Genomic DNA, 21,208 nt, shown 5'->3' with positions numbered 1-21,208 from the left:
TGGATGAAAAATTTCACAGTTGACCATAGGACCCCTTGTTTTCTCAAAAAGAACCATAGACTTCTACTGTATGTTCAGAATACTTCGGCTAAAATCGATTGAAGCATTAAAGAAATTTCTTCTGCCATAAACGAATAAGGCAGCTATTTTGTCTCCCATACGATCTATGCCCAAATAGCTAGAAAGGTATGGTAAAATGGTAGCAGTTCCAGAGCACGTCATTTGACTGTACATCATCGAAAAGTTCTTGACATGAGAGAGAGATGCGAGACAAATTCTCATATCAAATTTTACAACCTAAATTAATTCACCACAAGCACTTAAAATGTACCAAGTAAAATAAACGGTTGGATTTCGATAAGAAAACACTTTCAGTTTAGGAGATTTTGCAGAAAAAATTCACTTTGATTTCATCTTTGCAAAACTCTCTTTTTGCAGAAACTAACCATCCCAAACTTTACCAGATTATTATGCCTTTACATTTAATAAATAATCAGTATGCACATGTTGGTAATAAATAGGCGTATGATAGACAAGTGTTCACACAAGAATGTGCTTAAGCTAGTCATGAGGGAAAAGGTGCAATAGTCCAAGGAAGTTTGAAGTGGATTTTTTCTTCAAAAAAGGAATAGAAGTGACCTGCTTTTCAAAATGAGATAAAGTGGGGTTTCTCCATGTACAACTCCCTTCAATTCAAAAGGCATAATGGGATTTCAACAAAATGTGAGATTCTTCTCAAGAAGAGAGGACCAAGGCAGAGGCATGTACCTAGAGGCCCTTTAGCCTCTGCCTGCATAGCAACAATTACAAAAACAAAGCAGGAATAAAGAAAAGGAAACTATTTTCTCACCATTCTTCAATTCATCTTCCCCCAGAGAGTTCAATGGCTTCCAGGTTACCCACAGATGAAGCATCTTCCTCCCAATCAAATCTCCTTTGCATCATCTCATGTTCTTGCCTCCGTGAAACTTCAATCCACTCTTCCCACCTCTCGGCCAGCCCCTCCCCTTCAAGCATCCGAACTACTTCAGACATCGAGGGACGATCCTCTGGTGATGCTTGGGCGCAAAGCAAAGCAACCTGAATCATTATTTCCACTTCCTGGCTGTCATAGTTCTCATGTAGGTTGCGGTCGACAATAGCACCCAATCGTTTTTCCCTCTCTAGTTTCTTAACCTAAGTTTGCAGAAGAACAGTCACTAGCAATATCATTTAAGAGCCACTAATATGAGTAACTAATCTGAATAGCAAAAAACAACAGCTATCTGCATATGCAAGAAACAAACATTTAAAGGTTCCTTGTATAAATATATAAAAACAAAGATCCACATGTTATCAAAGGGGCAAGCAATGAACTATTCTCATTTTGTATGAGATTGAGACGGGCACGCCTAAAACAATTCAATGGTAACCAAGTTCTTCCATGCCAACGAAATGTTATACTTCTAATCTAGCCTTCTTGCATGTGTATAATTGAGATCATGTCTAGTTCATCCTATGGTAGAGAAATTGCTTGTTGATATTTTGTAAAATGACGTAGGATGGAATCCCATCTTCAAGTCAAAAATGAGAAAATTTATGAAAATAAAGGAGAAAAAGAAAAAGAACTTGCAGACTGCATCAAAGCATAATATTATACTTTTTCAGTGCAATTATCTGGTATGTTGTATATAGAAGCATAATGGAACCATTTCCAAGGATGCAACAAGCTGTAATTGATTCAGGTTTTCCGGTTCAGTACATCCAAAAACCCACATTTGTCCAAGATAGAGGCTCAAGTTCAAAAAGCAGTGGCATCAAGTTTTTGCCGGCCTTCCTAGTCTTACAGTTCATCTCATGTGCCCAATAACTATGTACATGTGACAGCGTATATATTTAGTACGTAGTTTACAATATTGGTATATTTTTAGTAGTATTCGCACCTTGATAGTGACCACTTTTTTTATATGTATCTTTACTTTGAGTTGTAACTTAGTGCGAGAAGCCCAATCACAAATATGGCTTCACAGAATTTTAGGGTGATACTGTAAATGATGTGGTGGGTAAAGGACAAGCGAGTACCAAAATACCATGCATCTTGCACCATTCAAGATAAGGCATTGCCTATGATAATACTGTTGTCTTGCTGAGTATGCGTCTTGCACCATTCAAAATAAGGCATGCCTTATAATAATAGTGTTGTCTAACTAAGTATCAGTGAACTCAGACATGCAATGCTACAGACACGATCTTAATATCCAATTCTTTACAATTCTTGTACTGTATGCAAGAAATAAAACTTTGGGCTTGTTCTTTGGGGAGTAATTATCATGGAAAAGTTGGTCAACTTTCTCATTGACCAACTTACCCATATTCTTATGCTTCTCTAGATGGATTTTTCCATGGGTAGCATTTACCTATGAAATCGAAGGAAAATCTTACCCACCTAGGATGCAGGTAAGACATTTTCCCATCAACCAGAGTAATAACTTTTTTATTTTGCTCCTGAAAAACTCCTAGCCCCATAATAATAATAATAATAACAACAACAGTAATATATTATATTATTGTTATATTACATAATAGTCTAATATATAATATAACATAAAATAATTATAAAATATATTATAATATATAATGTTACAGTATAATATATATTCTCTAAAGTATATTATATTTTGTTATATATTATACTATATAATATAATATGATATATTATTATATAAAATATAATACACTATACTATTATTATCATAATATAACATATGATTATAATATATTATATTCAAATTTAATATATTATATACTTATTATATTATAATATCATACTATATTACATTATTAATATAATATAATATCGTTATTATATAATATTTCAATATAATATATTTTATTATAAAATATTAGGTTATATATTATATTATAAAATATCATAAGGTGTACTATATTATATTATACATAATATATTATAATATATAATAATATAATACATATTATCAATATCTTATTATAAATGATTATATATTATATTTTAGATATAATATAATAATATATTATTATATATAATACTATTTGTATAATAAATGGTATTATGGAAAATATGCATAGATCTTAGCAACTTACTCGAGAAAATAGTAACACAAGAGAACATGGGTAATAGATTATAGAGCCATTCTCCAATGCATAAAAGAATATAGGTAAACTATTTTCCTATCTAAATGTTGCCTGAGAAATACTTACTTGGAAAAATACAGATTTTCGGTAAGTTTTTCACCCTCCAAAAAATGGGCCATTAAGAACTAAACATGTTACATGTACTCTCCAACATTTATCATACGATAGAAATTTCCCCGAATATATTTTTAGGAGTTTTCCACGTACCCTTGCAAATATGGATTATATCTACTAATCAAAAAAAATTGTTTGCAAACAAAATGCTCAATTCATCCTTTCTTGCATTGATAACCCTCAAGTTAGATTTTTGGCTAATTGCGTAATGTCCTATTTTAAGTATAAAATGACGCTTTCAAGGTTTTAAATCTCGTGGGATGGGAGCATTCCAGTTTTTATGGAATGGGACACCCCACATCCCACCCCATCCCCTTAAGCATCCCAGTCGAGCATCTCGGACGGATAAATCATCAATTGCTGGCATTAAGATATGTGCGGATAGATGAATAACAGAGCTTTGAGACTTTGAGATTTGTGTGGTTAGTGATCAAATGATGCTTTCATGCTAAGGAGAATCCTTTTGCACGAAAGATCCCCATTCCGGTCTTCTCCATATGTGCATCAGAAAGGAGAAAAAAACATGTGGACTCTGGCTAAGGCGCTAAGACCCATGATTGGCCGAGTGCCCCCGTGACTACTAAGTACTGAGCCTATGCTCACCATGGAAAAAACATAGAAGAAAGAGGACCCCCACCAACCGAGTTGCCTCCCTCCTCTCTCTCAGTGATCATGCCGATGCATCAGCAGAGAAAACAAGGTAAAGAATAATCGCTTTCCTTCTTCCTCCTAGCAACGAGCCGAAGCATCGTCAAAAAAGAAACTGAGGGCACGTCCCGATCGGGATACCCATATTGATGCGTGACCGGCGGGATGAAGGCAGCATGGTCAAGACAGGGGACAAAAATGTGTTTTGGGGTCCCACACGTCCCACTTGCCCTGATCTCACTGGAACGGGACGAGATGGCTAGGACGGCCCCCATCCCGCCGAGACTTCAATCCTCAGACTCTTTTACCCTTTGGGTCGATACCCCTGAAAAATATATGCAAATTATAACTTTATGATACAAATTGAATGTTAAATTTTTCAGGGGTGATATTGTAAAGGGTAATATAGTCATTTCAACACCATAAGGCAACAATCTAATGAGAGGGATATCATTGCAAAAATAGGATGACTGAAGGGGTAGAGACACAGATACTAATTTTCAAGTGGTAAATATCTAATAACCCATATTTGAATGGGCATACATGCCAAAGTCCATTTTCCTAAAAAGAAAATGCAAGTAAAAACCATGATCTCCTACTCATTTTGTGCCAATTCTAAGCATAGCGTATTGTTATTATTTTGCACCAGAAGATCGGTGTGGTCTCTTCATTTAAAATGGATGCCTGGCGTCAAGATGCTCAGATGGTCGCTGATACTTCATCCTCCACCAAATTAACATTTATATGATTGTGAAGAGATAGATATCAACTAACATACTACTAAGAAAGCCGATGTTCATTTTGTTTTATATCAAGAAAATGGAGGAATAAGTGCAAACTTCAGAAGTAATCTTGATGACTTCAGGATAATATTGTTTGGCTTGAAATGGTTGTAAGTTGAATTGCTATTACTTGCAATAAAGTACTCCCAACAAGACACTCCAAAAAAATGTGCCAAGAGGTGATAATTCGGCCTAAGTTAAGCATGATATGCCAAATTTTGAGCAAGCAATATAAGTAACAGTAGCAAGTTTCGCCGTCTCGGTACCAGACTCTGAACCAGTACGACATTAGCATTATGTCGGTACGGTACGAAGTTATTTCGGCGTACCGAGTGTCGATACGTCACCCGTATCGGCTACCAGTACCGAACTGGTATGGTACGCCCCGCACTGCCTGATTCAGGCCAGTACAGCAAACCATGAACAATAGTATAAGTAATATGTCATTTGAGCTGCACAAATCGTATAGATTGTTATCATCTAAGCTATTAATGTATTAGCCTATTTCATTTATGAGGATGCAAGTCATAGAATACAACATTTATAAGTCATACATATATGAAGACATGAAATATTGGGTCCATATAATTTAATACAAACTACTATGAACACAAAGACACACAAATAAGACTTAGTAACTCATGTGTCTACAGAGTAGTTTAGTCATTTGACCTAGGCAATCAAGGAAGTCACCAATTCGGAATAGCTAAGTGCTTTGATTATCTTTTCAGTACCATAAACAACAAAAATGCAGCAAAGTGGTGGCAAGTATCAACCATATGACTATGTCTGTTAAAACTAGAAAAGTTTATAATGTGAGAAATGTTTACTCACATAATATGAAAAACCATGTAGAAAGAAAAAAAAACAAAATCATGACATAACCATTGTAAGAAATCATGTGATTGAAAGCAAAAAGATGTAATTCAGTGGAGCTAGGTAAGCTTACATGATCAAGCAAGAGTACATCATCTTCTTCCTCTAAGCGAGAGAAGTCTATAGCACGTTGTCCAGTAACAAGTTCGAGAAGCATGATCCCATAACCAAAAACATCAGTTTTCTCAGATGACCTTCCAGTCGACAAATATTCAGGTGCTATGTGGCCCATAGTCCCCCGAACTTGAGTTGTCACAGATGTACTCCTCACATCAACCAATTTTGCCAAGCCAAAGTCCCCAACAACTGCTTCAAAATCTTCATCAAGCAAGACATTAGCAGCTTTAACATCGCGGTGTATAATTTTTGGGTTGCAATGTTCGTGAAGGTACTCCAAACCGCGTGCAGTGCCTAAAGCCACTCTTTTTCTTGTAGGCCAATCTAAAACTGGTTCCCCAGGTTTAAAGTCTGCATTCGTCAAGGCATCAAGGACATACAATCAGAAATCAACAGTAATAAAGATAGGTGTTAGGTTAACTGAAAAGTGATACTCCAATGGACTCTGAGAGCAAATGACATAGAATCAAATGTGAATTAAAGTGCATCAAATGCATGACTTATTGACATATGCCGGTCAATTCAGATTGCATGCCAGACCATTGCCACTGAACATGCTAAGGTGAGATTCAGGAGGCACCCACTCATCCTAGAAGGTTTCCTATTCACTAAATATGATAAATCACTTGACTCTAGGAAAAAAAAAGTGTTAAAGAAATTATGTTCAAAATAGTATGCACTTCCTTACAACCCATAGCATTTTAGTAGGCCTTCTTATGACAGTTTGAAGCATTGATGGTCTTCAAGACCTTACTCACCAAAATGTAGCATTACTATATAGTACTCCACTTGAATATGTCGAGGTCAACATGAAGTTTTAAGCACATTACATTAGTGTAATTATGCTTTCACACAAAAATGGAAATGTTTGAGAACAGGGGTAGAGCCTTAACTAGAGCAAAGATTTCTTGCCCACGCAATAAATTCCCTTCTTAATAGAGGGAAAGAAATCAGAAAGAATTCACGCGGAAAGAATGACATATTGGGAAAAAATTATGGAATGAAGAAATTTGGTAACTTCATAGTTGTCTCAGCATTAGTACCTCGTAAACGGTAGGCAACACTCAAGTTTTGCATAAAAGGATAAACTAGAAGCCGCTCTGTTGGTGTTGTACAGAAACCAAACAACCTTAATAGATTTCTGTGAACTGCTACACTTATCAGCTCGACTTCACGTAAAAAGGCAGCCTCCCCTCCAGGATTTCCACAATAAGTCAACCTTTTTACAGCAATTTTCGTGTTATCTGGAAGCACTCCTTTATATACTTTTCCAAAACCCCCCTGTCCAAGAATATTTTTCTCACTGAAGTTGTCTGTTGCGAGTTGTAATTCTCGCCAAGCAAATCTTTTCAACTGTCCAAATGCAATCCTGCGATCAACTTCACCTAAGCATCAAAAGTGTTGACAATTTGTCAGAAACATCTGCTCCAATCCCATGGCAACAACCATTTTAATAATATTGCAATCTTTAAGCTGAGGTCATGCAAAATATATACAAAAAATGAAGGTTGATTTTGAAAATTGATAGATAGAGCGCAAGCCAGCAAATTTTTCTAATCCCCCTCCAGTTTGACTTAAGTTGCAAATGTATTGAAAAATTTAATCATGATGAAGAAAGATTTAGATGCCCAAAAACAAAAATTCAGAACACTAGAAGTGGATACTGAATGGGAGAAAAGACAAAAGCACCAAGTGCAGTAATACCAATTTAAATATGCATAGAAGAGTTCCAAATGAAAGCTTGGTAAACCATATAAATGAAAAGACAGACCTGCAACATCTACAAAAACTTCCCGTCGATAACTTTTCCTCCTAATCTTGCACAACAGAAACACAACCCCTATAACAAGGACCCCTATTACTCCTCCAACGCTCCCCAGCACAATTCCAATCTCTGAATTGCTGGGTCCTCCTGTCAAGACAAGTCAAAAATAAGGACTGTTGCCTAAAGCCAAAATAGAGAATTTCTTCCCTCCCAAAGTAAAAGGATTTCCAAATAAATATAGGTAATCCTAGAGAAAGGACATAACAAATAGCGCATGTTTACCTTGGCCAGCTACATTGGATGCACAAGGGTGTGGAAAATTTGAGCCACAATTTAGATTGTTACCTGTAAAGCTGCATGAAATAACCAAATCAGATCAACAGCCATGATTGGAGCGCTTGCATCCAGATATTGTAAAGATCTGGCCATACTTGTATTTCGCTACTTGGAATAGACGATCTGGTACCTGACCACTAAGATGATTGGATGCTAGACCACTGCAAACACAAGTCAGATTGTGGTTGTCAAGATTTATAAGAAACATTTCCAAACATAAAGTAATGCTTCAACATTGTCAAAAAATATCTAAGCATGAAGACAGATTAAAACACATTTTTGTGGTTTCTTACAAAGCATACCCAAAATCAACATCATTAGTGGTGGCACTTACATGTCATTTAAGCCTGAAAGGTTTGAAAGGGATTCAGGAATATTTCCAGTAAGTTTATTTTGATTCAAAGTCCTGATCACAAAGTTAAACAAATGCAACAAATGAGGAGAGGTTGATTCCAAGTTTCCAACATTTGACTTAAATGGTAAAGTTATGATCCTACTTACAAAATTGAAAGCTTCGAAAGCCTGCCAAGAGAAGCAGGTATTTCTCCACTTAAAAGATTATTTTCCAAATTCAAGTTTGTCAGACTAGATAAATTTCCAAATGATTCTGGTACTCCGCCAGTTATATTGTTATCTGGCAATGACCTGCATAGTTACACATCAAGTTAGGTGAGAAATGAGGAACAGGGGCTAGATGGCTGCAACGATGCAGTAATTCTAATATGGGGAATTGCACCATGTACAGAAAGCCATTGGTTATTACTTTCCCATGTAACATGTTAGGCAAAATGTATGTACAAATAAAGTAACAATGTACAGATTTACAAGCCTATACTCCCCCCAACACATGCATGAATAAAAAGCATTATTTACACTTTTGTTATTTCAGAATCAATTAGTGCAAATTCAAAACCATGGTGTTGATGCTGATGGGAGTTACATCAACTCCTTGGCATCCCTCTCCTTCTAGGGAGCACCATGCTCTTGATGGTAACTTTCATAAAAGCCGCAGAAAATCTAGAATGTGAGGACAGATGGGTTCCATAGCAAATTCAACATATAATATAAAGGTGCATAAGATCACTCCTTTCCTCCTAGAACCAACCTAATCTGGACAGGAAATATTTCATCCCACTCTTTAGTGATCCTTCTGCCATTGCTTTTGTACTTCTATTAGTGCATTGCTTTACTATCAATGCAGACAATTCTCAAGCTAATTACTTAGATTAATAAAATTATTATATGCTAACTCCCGTAATACAATGAATCTGATGCCCAAACTGCATATTCGGATATTAAGCTTAAAAAACAAATCGCAACATATAAGTTTTCCTCATTTGACTTAGTATTAATACTCAAATGTATCAACAAAAGAAACAACATATAATTCAAAATATAGTCAGCGGAACCATCCTAAACCATCCGGTTCGGAGCGTATTGAGCCGTACCGGCAGCGGACCGGGACGGTTCTAGCAACCAAAACGAGAAATCGGTGATGAAAGGGGAAAAGGTGAAGGAACAAGAGGAAAAGAGAGAGGGCGGGGGAGGGAGGGGGAGGGAGAGAGGTGAAGGCCGGCCGGCGGAGGGCCGGGGAGCTGTGCAAAGGAGGGGCTCCGCCGAAACAGGGGAATCAGAGGTGGAGTTCCTCCTCTGCACAACTCGTCGGCCCTCCGCCAGCCTACTCTCTCCCTCCTTCCCCCTTCTCTCTCTCTTTTTTCCTCTCTCCTGTTCTCCCTCTCCCCCGCCCCCTTTACTGTGTTGCTACGACCCTGTGTTGCCCCCCCTCTACTGTGCCGGTACCGGCCCGGCATAAAACAGCATGGGGCCATATCGACCCGTGCCATTGGGCAACCGCTACGAGCTCCAGTCCCGGCATAGGAATTCTTGATTCAAAGTAACTTTTCCATCATAAAAGCTAATTATAGCATATGTTGACTATACTGACTCTCTCTAAAGCCATTTACAATGACAAAAGTCTCTTTTCCTCAAATGAAGAATTATAGTGGATAGCCCTATCTTCTTTTTATGCGGCAATTCTATAATAACATAACTATAAGTATATCATAAATATCTGATGCAAGTCATGTACAAGCAAACTGAGTTGGGTCAAGATCAGCAATCTATAGAATAAAAGAAAATTGAACCAAATTTCACAAAAGAATAGCTCTAAAGGTATTTAGTCTTTCTATCCACCAAATAACACAACGTGTTCCCCCATAATAAGGAATTGCTTATGAGTGTGAGCTCTAGGAGATTTCACAATGTTTCTATTTGTCTCAATCCAGTATACCTAAATGAAAGTTCCAGTTTTCTATATCCAATTATGCCCCTTTTTTTTGTAATCTATGCCCCTGTTTCTAGCATCAATCTTGTAGGCATACTTCCTAGTTGCATGAGCTTACAATTTGTAACTGTGATTGGCCTTCTGAATCATACATCAAGCCCCGCCAAAAGCTGGCTTTGCTAGGAATTTCAGTATTGTATCATAGCATGTTGAGTTCAGGTTGAGAAACAATTGCAGAAAGTTTTCACACTTCAATGACCTCTATTTTGATTCATTAATTTAACCTGTGGACTAAGTTTTGCAAGTGTACACTAAGGTAAGGTGATATCATGAAGATTTCAAAAATCTTTGGAGACAAATAACTACACTTACAATACATTTAAATGGTTCAGCTCTCCAATTCTTGGTGACAAGGTTCCGGTGAATCCCATGTTAGGCAATGTTCTGCACAAAGCAACAATACCAATAAAGGAAAAGCAAGGCATTGTATTAGGCATTGTTCTGAGCAAAAGGATAAGCTAGAAATCAAAAAACGTGATTAAATTGGTAATGTATATGTACTCCGTAATAGCAAAAAAAACATCTGGAAAGAATAAATAAACAGGCACTGAGATATCAAGAAATAACTTACACTTGAATGACATTGTTGTTATTATCACAAATAACAGAGTTCCATGTGCAAGGATTGACTTGATTTGGATTCCAATCAACAAGCTGACTGCCAGTGGCATTTAACTTAAGCTTCATGTCATATAATGCATCTCCTAGAAACACATGAATATTAATAAGTTCAAAAAAATAGATAACAATAGAATGCATAGAAGATATATAACTTTGTCGATTTTGAGCAAATAATAGAATAAAGCAGTTCATCAACTACATTTTGCTAATAAAAGTCCATTGACGCACATATCATCATAAGCATGCCAACAGTCAAGGTCTAATCGTCATTGGCCTGCCAAAATATACACATCATCTTAAAGTAGCAGATGCACCTGAAGCTTATTCCTTCCTGAAAAAGTTAAATATTTTTACAGGTAGGGGCTAAAGAAAAGCATTTTGTTACACAACAATGTCCTTACGGTACTTTTTAATTAGTTCTTTTCTGCACCATCAAGTTGGAAAAGCCGGACAAACCTCCAAACCCACCCCAAAAGTATAAATTGTTATGACCCATAACTAATACACTAATACCCACCCAGTCATACCCCATTCTCCACTCCCAGTTCACCAGATAGAGCTCCCAATGCCATCCCACTCCCACCCCTTGAAAGTTGAAACAGACTGTGTTCATTTTTTTCATTTTCTTCCCAATTACTCATAGTTCCTTTTCATACACAATGGATCATCCAAGTGTACCAGAAATGAGGCCAGGTTATTCTTTTTATCGTGGTCCAAAATAATGATATTAAGAAAGTTAGGTGGACTGAAACCCCAAACAAATACAGGCAATGCCAAAACAATCCTAATTTTGCTCCCATATCCACCCAATTAGCCTGCAATGAACTAGATGGGCAATTGTCACCTCCAAGGCTCCACTTGACACAATGCGTACTTTATTTTGGTTAATAAAACAGCAACATCACATTTTACACCTAATGGCATCTATTAGAAAAGCAAGAGCTTACATACTGCAAAGCTTATAGAAACCCTCCTATCAGAGTATCCAGCCCAGCATTAAGGCAACAATGGTCTGGAGAGAAAAAAAAGAAAAAGAAAAAATGAAAAGCTTTGATAGACATATACTGCAGCCTCTGCTCAATATATTGACAACTACACCCCTGCATCTGCTACAAAGCAAACCGAGGCATTTTCAAGGAGAACAAAAGCCTGCAAAGGAATTTCTAGCCAGAAATGCTACAGGAAAATGTAGTTGGTTGCAGATCTACACCATTTAGTACTAGGCTCAAATTGGCAATCTTATAGCAGATTAACACCGAGTGATAGAGCTTATGCTGCTACAAAGAGGATATCAAGGTAGCTAAAGCGATAACTATCTTGAGCAATTTGAAGCATATAAACCCCTGGAAAAATTTGTCTTATCCATGGAATATCAATACCACCATTTCCTATATAGAGCACTACTGCAACAAATTAGGCAGAAGCTTGCACACACATGGTATGAGCCTGACTAATATCTTCTTGCCAGCCTCACTGCTTCCTGGCAGCAGACCTTTTCACATGATATTGCTACACTATTTAATTTTTAAGAAATGTTAAGGAAAAACAACCAATTTCATCTATATGATAAGTACAGAAGGAAGCTGTTGATATATACAGTCAGGTGTTCTTTTGATATCATTGATAATCTTATGATTGACTCTCAAATAGTTGCTAATAAGATGACGTATGTCATTGGCAATGAGAAAAGAGGCAGCAGAGATCCATGTCTTATGCAGCTTACCACACAAGAAAAGTGAATAGATATGCATCTCTAAACAAGTAGGCATCTGTAATTTCTTATAATTTGCAAATTATCGTATTTAAATTTCATGAAGCACGCATGCTTCAAGACATTGGAGAATACTAATATCTACACTCCAGTTTTCTGTGTTTGGCATGGTTAACCGTTTGTATTGCTCAGGGATATTGTTACTTAGTCACACCAACTTTCCTGTATTCTGCAAGTTAGACCTTTTCTTCCATAACAGCAGCAAAAATCATCAGAAACATAAAAGTAAGAAGAAGGCAAAACAAACAGGACAAGATAGCCAAGATTCGCCATTAAGGTGACAAGAGAACAGGCAAGCAAAAAAATGTCACAAAAGTAACTCCCTTCAACCACAAGATTGACAGCACCCTCAAACAACCAGTTGATGCAGATTCTAGAGTCAATGTCCAAAAACCACTGTTATTATCAAAATCATGTTCCACACTCTCCATAACTCATAGCTATAGTTGTTGGAAAAATCCTTATTTACTTCTTTCCAGATCTCCAACTAAAATCACAAGAGGGTATATTTCCAACTCTTTCTCTCTTCTAATTTGTGTGGGTTGAGCAAATGAGTCACCCCTCATTGTCCCCATATAACAGAAGCATTGATTTGCTTTTGTAAACCTAAATATTACCTATACTATATCAAAAGAAGAGGATGGAATTTTGGAATATTTGATCAAGACTCCATCCATCACTTTTCTCTCAACATATTCAGCACCAAGAAAAGAGGGAAAAAATCCTTGTCCAACCTCCTTGCTCCATCTTTCTCAAGTCCCTTTCTCTCCACATTTCACAGGCATATAAAAATATGAAGAATCAGAAGATACAGTACCTAAGATATAGTTAGCTGAACAAGCCAGTTAATATCACATATTATTATAAATATCTCAAAATTTCCATATATAGGTATCTATCCTCTATTACATTCAATTTCTCATGTTATCATAAATATACAAGCCTCTCCTCTATTTCATTCAAATAAGCATTACAGCCATCGATTAAGATTGATTTTCTTCCATAAAAAGAGATTGACAAATGGTACACCAATAGAAAATTAAGCTTATTTAACCATTTACATCCATCCATCAGACATCAACTCATTTTATTATTTTCTATTTGTATGAAATTTCATTTCCTATTTTATTTTGTGCATTTTCACTTTTATTTTTAATTCAATTAATAATTTTTGTGTTATTTTTATCTTTTATTCAATTTTGTTTTTTAAAATTTCCTTTGACGTGCGTTGCGCTTGCTAATTTGCTAGTATGCCAAATACTCCATATAAAACAACAATAGAGAAGTGATGTAAAAACATTTTCTTCCAAGTGAAATAAAAAACAATTTGAATCAACCTCCATAAACACATCATGTGAATCTTTTTTAATGAGATATCAATCCTAGATTGACTTGAGATGAGAGCTTGAATTTTGATGGAAACCATTGGATATTACATTTCCATATTCCAAGTACAATGCTACCATCTGCAAACAAATGATCTCATTCTGAACATATTATTAATCTCCCACCCTCAATTTACTCCATCATGCTCTTCCAACCCCACCTTGAGTTTCTGAATCCCGGGTATTTGGTCTTTTATTTGCAACAATTGTTCCAATCCATCAAAAAGGAATTGTTTTATTCCTCCATCTCCACTTTGTACGATATCACTTTGGATCAAGGTTTCAAATATCGCTAGAATGGGCGGTACGAACTATAACGTATCATTTTGACAGGTTTCCAGCACTGGTAACTAGTGTGTTGATATGGAACACGGTCCCATACCATCTGTCACTACCTGGTGCCATATCGTTTTGGCCAAAAAAAGGGTACAAGGTCTGATACCAATATCTAAAACCATGCTTTGAATTCTATAATGCAACCCAATTAATATATATATATATATATATATATATATATATATATATATTAAATATGCTGATTCAAGAAATTCGCTCTCACTAGAGTAATTTTAATTTTAAAAGACACAACACCATTCTTTCCAACACCAATCTTCCACCCTGCAAGGTTTCATTACCAATCTCATGGACACTCCAAATCAGAAATAAGCAGCAACAATTTAGTTAAAGTCCAACTAATTAACACCTAGCTCAAGTTTTCCACCCGCCACCAAGACCTACTAGACATGTTTTACGACGATTCACTCTTAGACTATCAATCTATCAAAAGACATCAAGGAGAACATTGAGGGTAACTTTTGCAGATAAGTTTCATTAAAAATAGGAGTACAGTTGTATAATGCAAATGGATAACTAGTGGTGCTTCATGTTAAACATAAAGACCCATTCGACCCTACCCCTCAGTTGTAGAACATATTTCTTTGTGGCAAGGTACGCCGTCTTAGAACCGAGCCCCATACCGGTACCACACTATCATTGTGTTGGTACGGTACAGTACGGAGCCGGTTCTATATACCGAGCATCCGTATGTCTCCTGTACGGTATACCGGTACTGCTCGGTTCGGTACAGTACGACACACCATGCTTTGAGAGCCTACATCATTATTGTACAATGTTGAGCTATGATAACATATAATCTTAGCACTCCAACAACTATAGTAACTTTAGATCATCTGTTAATTTACACTTTTATAGTCAACTCATCTATGTGCCATCCAGTCCTTCCCAAATATGCCCCAACTCAATTTCCATCACCATTATCATACTCATATTCATCCAACATTGAACTTGCATATCCTAAGTACATAATGAAGAAGCAATCTCTTACTTGCGCCTCTTTTGCGCAAGTGCTTAAGACAGCTAAATCAGTTGCCATAAGTTGGCTTCAAGCACTTTGGCAACAAATATCAGATTAATCCTGTAGCTCTATAAACATATAGGTCTATAAAAATCTGATACCTCTTCTTCAAATTTTTGGTATTAAAGCAGCATAAGTGGCATTGATGTCAGTAAAAAACATTAATGACAATATCTCTAAAAATATTCAAAATATATTCCTTGATTCTGCATGTGTATCTTCTAGAAAAGTAAAGAGTCGAGATCATGCTCCAAAAATGTCACGAAAAGCAACAGGTTATAGAAGGAATGGAAGACAAAAACCAGGCACTCAAGTGTATTTAAAAAACAGAAGGGAAGACAGACTTGTTCGGGTAACTCCAGTAGAGATTTACTATTTAAAACTAAGAGATGTGGTTCATCAATTGTAGTAGAACTACTAAGTTGCATTGTGATGTAGATCTGAACACACACAAGTTATTTCTTGCCATCTCACAATGATGTCCGATGCGATTATGCTCTAGAAATCAGAACCACTGCATCCCTAACAGACTTATATACTGCATAGCACTATGACCAACACCAAAGGGTACTTCTATCTTATTAACTGTCCAATTTAAGTTACAAATGTTTTTGAAAAAGCAATTGTTCCAAAGTTATATATCCAAAACATAATATTCTAAGAAAACAATCATTCTAGCCCAAGAATACATCAAACATTGATGGATTTTGATACAAATAAAACAAACAGGAACAATCTTTTGTTGATCTTAGCAATCTTGACTGCCAAAAAGTAAACAAAGGATATCACACATCATAATACAATGGTTGCTTGATAATAGAAAATTGATCAACAAAATGATAATATAAAGATCACCTAGATTGATGATCAAACAAATGAGAGAAAAAGAAATACAATGAACAGATGGCATCATAAATTCAATCACTCTTTTAAACAGCACGATTCAATAGTTAAACCATTTATGTAGTGCTTGGTGCCAAAGTATCACGTCAAAGAACAAGACCATAACAGGATCCAGAGTAATTGACCAAAAGTTCCTTCGCAAATAATCCTATATGTACATTGCACAATTTGCTAGTAATGAACCAGAAAATGAGATATTCCCATACATTTGTAAGAAACTTTACTGAATAAATAGTAAGAATTCCTTCCCTACTATAAATAATCAGGGGAAGGCCAGAAAAAGATGTTAATAAACTTCTTCCAAAGAGATATAAGACCTCCATGAATTCATACAGAAAACAATCACGAGTTAAAGACTAACATGCAAAAGAAGAAGGACATAATTCATCCTTAAAAGAGAGCACACCAAACAAAGAATCACTCTTAATTATTTCTAAAAGATAATGAAGAGAAGTCAAAAGTACCTTGACGATCAGATTCAGCAAAAGGTTGCAGAAAGGCCACAATGAACAGTACAATGATCAACTTCATCTTTCTTGAATTTTCCTCACTTGTGCTAGTTAAAGTGGTCTTAAGGAAGGCAATTTCCTAGTAGTGTCATGTGATCAAGATAAACATAATACAGAAAATATCAGTATACGAGAGTCTTGTTAAAAAGAAAAAAGGAAACAAAGAAACAGAATTTACAAAGATTCCCGCATGTAAGTTAATTTCAAAGGGAATGATGGAAGAAACAGGGTTAACATCTACACTCAACATTTTGAGTTTCCAAAAGGGCTCTTAGGTTGTATTTTGCAAAAGTGACATGAACCATACAAGCATCCTATGTTCCACATAAGAATTCAATTACAGGATGTTTGTAGAGGCTCATATGCATCACCATTCCTTTAACAAATACATACCTTATGGTTATTAGCTAATACTTACAATTCCATTTACGAATCACAGCTATGAAACACTACATCTGAAATATCTTAAAGGAAGCAATCGTATCTAAGACTTGAAAGCAAGTGTTGGAATGAACAAAGAAGATGTATAATCAACTTATGTGGAAAAACAACAATAGGCAGACTCTATCACATAATATTAATGTAAGTATCAAATGGAAGAAAAACAAATATACATGGACAGCACAGAAATAAGCATGCACATAGATCAAGCTCACCCAATGAGACCCCAAACTTGACCTTATTTAGGCTTGGACCTGGTTCCCTAAGTTTGGGCTTGATTTATTACAATTATTGATCATTGGATGGGCCTTAGGATTGACACAGGTGAAACACTGGCCCCTGAGACATTACATGTATGCCTATCTCTTAGGGACAAAAAACTGCATCAACCCCTCATGAACTGCATCAACCCCTGTGAATTGCACTAATCCCCTCATGCCATGTTGGCACAAGGAACTAACAAGGCTGAGAGGCGTGCAATATTGTTACTCCTTAGACCTTTTAAACTCCCAGCTTCATGCAACAAAACTAAGGCATGCAGTACTATCTAGCCCCCATGGATCTAATATTAAGCTGATGCATTACTAGTGATATAAGCCAAGAGAGCTGAACCACACTCATGTAAAGAGGACAACCTAATCATTAAACATGTTAGTTTATTAGGTAATAGTTTCAACTACAAGGGCTACAACTGATTCTATAAAATTTGATTTGTAACAGAAGCAAATTCTAGCTTGACAAATATAAGATTGTTGAACTGTAACCATGAATTTGAATCATGGTATTTCTTGTTGGTAAACATCACATCAACGTTTTAGAAAACTTAAGTTACAGACGAGTGGCCACCAAGAGGAAGGTGAGTGCCTAGGTTTGGCCTAGAGGTCAAGATGAGCCCAAAGAAGGTGAATCAGAAAACTAACAATTTTTAAATTTAAAAAAAAAAAATCTAAAAAGATGGTTATGATCAGAGGAAGAAAAAAGAAATGCAACATATCAAATAAAAGAAGCAAGTCAATGGGAAGTACAAAATCCAGGCACCAATTTGATATTGATTAAATCAATTTCTTTCTATACACTCAACAGGATGTAGAACATTAAAGTGCCCTAGGAAATCATCTTCCAAAACATCCCTCCTCACGAACAAGTGGAGTATCTTGGAAATAATGCACTGTTGGTTTTGATTAAAATAAGCCCATGTAAGGCATGATTGTTAGGTAACTCTCAGTTTATATCTGCATATGATGAAGTCTCTCAGTTTCAGTGATGAACTCCATTGCCAAGCACAAAGCCAACATGGCCCGAACATGGGGGGCCCAGTTTGGATCAGATCTATTTTCCTTTCTCCTATTTCTACTGTTTTTCTTTTTTATCATGGTTCATGGAGCTCCATACTTTCCATCACTCCATCTCCATGATGCTGTAACTATTCTCATCTTAAATAAACGTAATCCACAAGAGAAATGCACCTCCCAAAAATTGAGTGCGAATTTATCAAATTATATGAATAACAAAAAAAAAAAAAGAGTACTACCTCACATGTGCATCGCACATGCCAGAATCTAGTTGATGATTATGAGCCTATTTTCACTATCCATTTTCACTGGGCACTCTCTCCATACATAGCCAGAAATTTATCACAGCTATCTATAGTGCGCAAACTGGTTACAACCTGAGATTGCATCCCTTCTTCACTTGGAAGGAGGTTTTGAGTTAAAAACTTCAAGAGATGATTCTCAACACTCTGACATAGTTAAATTCTCATTAGTTATAGCAATTTGTAGTGACAAGATATGGATGCTAAAACAGGAGGAAACAGAAGACGTTTCAACTTCACAGTCACTCGAAACACACACAAAAGAAACACAAAGTGAGAGAAAAAACGAGGCCATTATAGCATACTGAAAACGTGCTCCGGACCAATGATGCAATCCCCAATAGTTCAAACAGTGGGAGAAAAACGGAATCTTTCCAATCTTCCAACGAATCCAAAGCCCAAAAAAATCACAACTTTTGTCAAAAATCTTCGAAATTCCCAACTCACCCCAAAATCAAAAAGAAAAGAAAAAGAAGAAAAAAGAAAGAAATGCTCCTCACCGAAATTCTCCAAAAAATCTCCCAATTTTAACACGAATCCACTTAAAAGAACATAAACATACTCGATCTGATGCCATAAACCGGCAACAAGAAGAAACTAAACGGGACAACAAGATCTCTAAACCTGGAGGGGGATGCAAATCGATTGCGCCGAGAACGACAGAAATCTTTACTCCTCACTCGTTTTCCACTAGAATTCAAAAGAAATCCTTTATGCCCGGCTGGTTGCCCTACTTTTAGCCAAAACTATCCCCATTCGCAGCCTTTCCTCTGAGCCCCGCAATCAATTACAGAGAGATTGCAGCTCGCTACCCACTCCCGCACACAGCTCACGAGGCTTGTAGTGAAAAAATATAAGAAATACGAAAAGCTTCTTAAAAGCGTTGCCGCCGAGCCGGGATGGTAAACTCGCCAATAAGCGCCGGTCGGACATTGAACCGGGTTTTGCCAAGCGGGATCTAACGGTTCCTGTCAAGCATTTGCGTGATCGAACGGCTGATTTGTTTGTCACAGGTTTCTCAGGCCTGCAGTGGTCCCACCTGATATAAGTTGGGATTCTCACAATGGTAACATTTCGGCCCGTTACGTTGGCCACCTTTTTATTTATTTTTTTGCGAAACCAAAAGGAGAAGGGGCGAGGAAGGGACAAACTCGCCCCCGCATAGCAGCCCCACCCCACTAGAAGAATGTTTGATGCAGGCAAAAATGATCGTGTTGGGTACCCTAGTCGGTTTTACTCATACTCTTTCCATCCGTAGGCCCGGCTCGGTTATTCCTATAGGCTCTGGCACGAATCCTCCGTGTAAATACGTCACGCCCGCTACCACCGAGGCTACCAGCAAACCAATACGTCCTTCCAGACCCCGTGTCCGAGCAGAAAGCATCCGGTCTCCACAATTTAATCGATACCCGCATGTTTCGAACTCGGAATCACTTGGTTAGAAGTAAGGCTATGGTACTACTGAGCTACCACCTCAGTGGGGTTGGTTACCTTTTTCGGTTTGATGGGCCTACAGTGGTCCTATCGTGTAACAATGTAACATTTCGGCACGTTACGTTGGTTACAATTTTTGCATGTAATAACTGAGAGTAGCATTCCATTTATCACCAATATATGCCGGTAGAGTAAATTACTGACAGCAATGGCATGCTTAGATTTGCTTGTTGGCTGATTTGGAGAAAAAAGTAATGCGACTTTTGTGTGCATGCAACAAGGTTGGCAAATAAGGAGGAGCCAGAGGAGATTTATCCTCATGGAACAGAGATTGTTTTGATATTAATGAAAGATTAGCATAGGATATCTATGTATGAATATAATGCACCCCATGTTGAAGTTCTAGGCAGCATATCCAATATTCCAAAAGACAACATTGTATCGATGTGTCCAAGTGCATAACAAGCAGTTGGTTATTTAGAAAAGTATTTCAAGATTTAGCTATCGAATCACAAGTAATGGCGGCGGAATCAGAACATCTTTATCACCCATGAGAATAACAAGGCGGCTTTAAGTTTTAATTAGTTAGTCGAAAAAATACAGTCTAATATTCGATAAAGAAGGATAGTGGTGACATCATGAGCGGCGACCGACAGTCCACGTAGAGGTCGGCGCATGAGAGAAAAGTTTATGTTTCCTCATCCAACAGATATCATAGTCCAAATCTTACATCTCCATTTTGGTCCTACTCAGTACTCACATAGTAACCTAATACCACTAGTCAATACAAATTATCCTTTGTATGGTGGCTGTTTGCAACTGATAAAACAAATGTTTTTCATCTATCTCATTAACAAAAAAAAAAAAGTAGAAGAAAAGAGAAGAAAGACCAAAAAGACTACCAAAGCAAATCTCAACTAATAGCAATTAAAACTATTTCCGCAGACTAGATGCCTAATCTCGAAAGTTGGATGATAAACTTCATTTTGGGAAAGATAAATTCTCTTATAATATTTTAAACTGTAAATATGCCATTCATT

At 36.8% G+C, this 21,208-nt stretch overlaps 1 protein-coding gene across 3 annotated transcripts; it reads right to left on the bottom strand.

The window, feature by feature from the left end:
- Window positions 1-652: 652 nt before the first annotated feature.
- On the bottom strand, window positions 653-19,603 carry LOC103707936 (LRR receptor kinase SERK2-like). 3 transcript variants are annotated; one of them, XM_008792659.4, is made up of 12 exons: window positions 19,359-19,603; window positions 16,655-16,778; window positions 10,707-10,839; window positions 10,448-10,519; window positions 8,293-8,436; window positions 8,126-8,197; window positions 7,887-7,952; window positions 7,738-7,808; window positions 7,462-7,602; window positions 6,734-7,075; window positions 5,647-6,041; window positions 653-1,176 (listed from the first exon to the last, which is right to left on the bottom strand). In XM_008792659.4, exons 2-12 carry the CDS (start codon window positions 16,719-16,721, stop codon window positions 862-864), a joined length of 1,818 nt encoding a protein of 605 aa, XP_008790881.3. In that variant the 5' UTR covers window positions 16,722-16,778; window positions 19,359-19,603; the 3' UTR covers window positions 653-861. The 3 variants fall into 3 exon arrangements, with proteins under 3 accessions (XP_008790881.3, XP_038990171.2, XP_038990170.2); XM_039134243.3 differs by having other exon boundaries at window positions 18,672-19,595; XM_039134242.3 differs by having other exon boundaries at window positions 19,235-19,595.
- Between the last annotated feature and the right edge of the window lie 1,605 nt (window positions 19,604-21,208).

This window comes from Phoenix dactylifera, chromosome 15 (genome assembly GCF_051530095.1).
Source record: "Phoenix dactylifera cultivar Ajwa chromosome 15, Ajwa_hap1_PhDact_Kaust_v1.1, whole genome shotgun sequence".
Classification (NCBI taxonomy): domain Eukaryota; kingdom Viridiplantae; phylum Streptophyta; class Magnoliopsida; order Arecales; family Arecaceae; genus Phoenix; species Phoenix dactylifera.
This window is presented reverse-complemented; position numbering and strand designations above follow the sequence as displayed.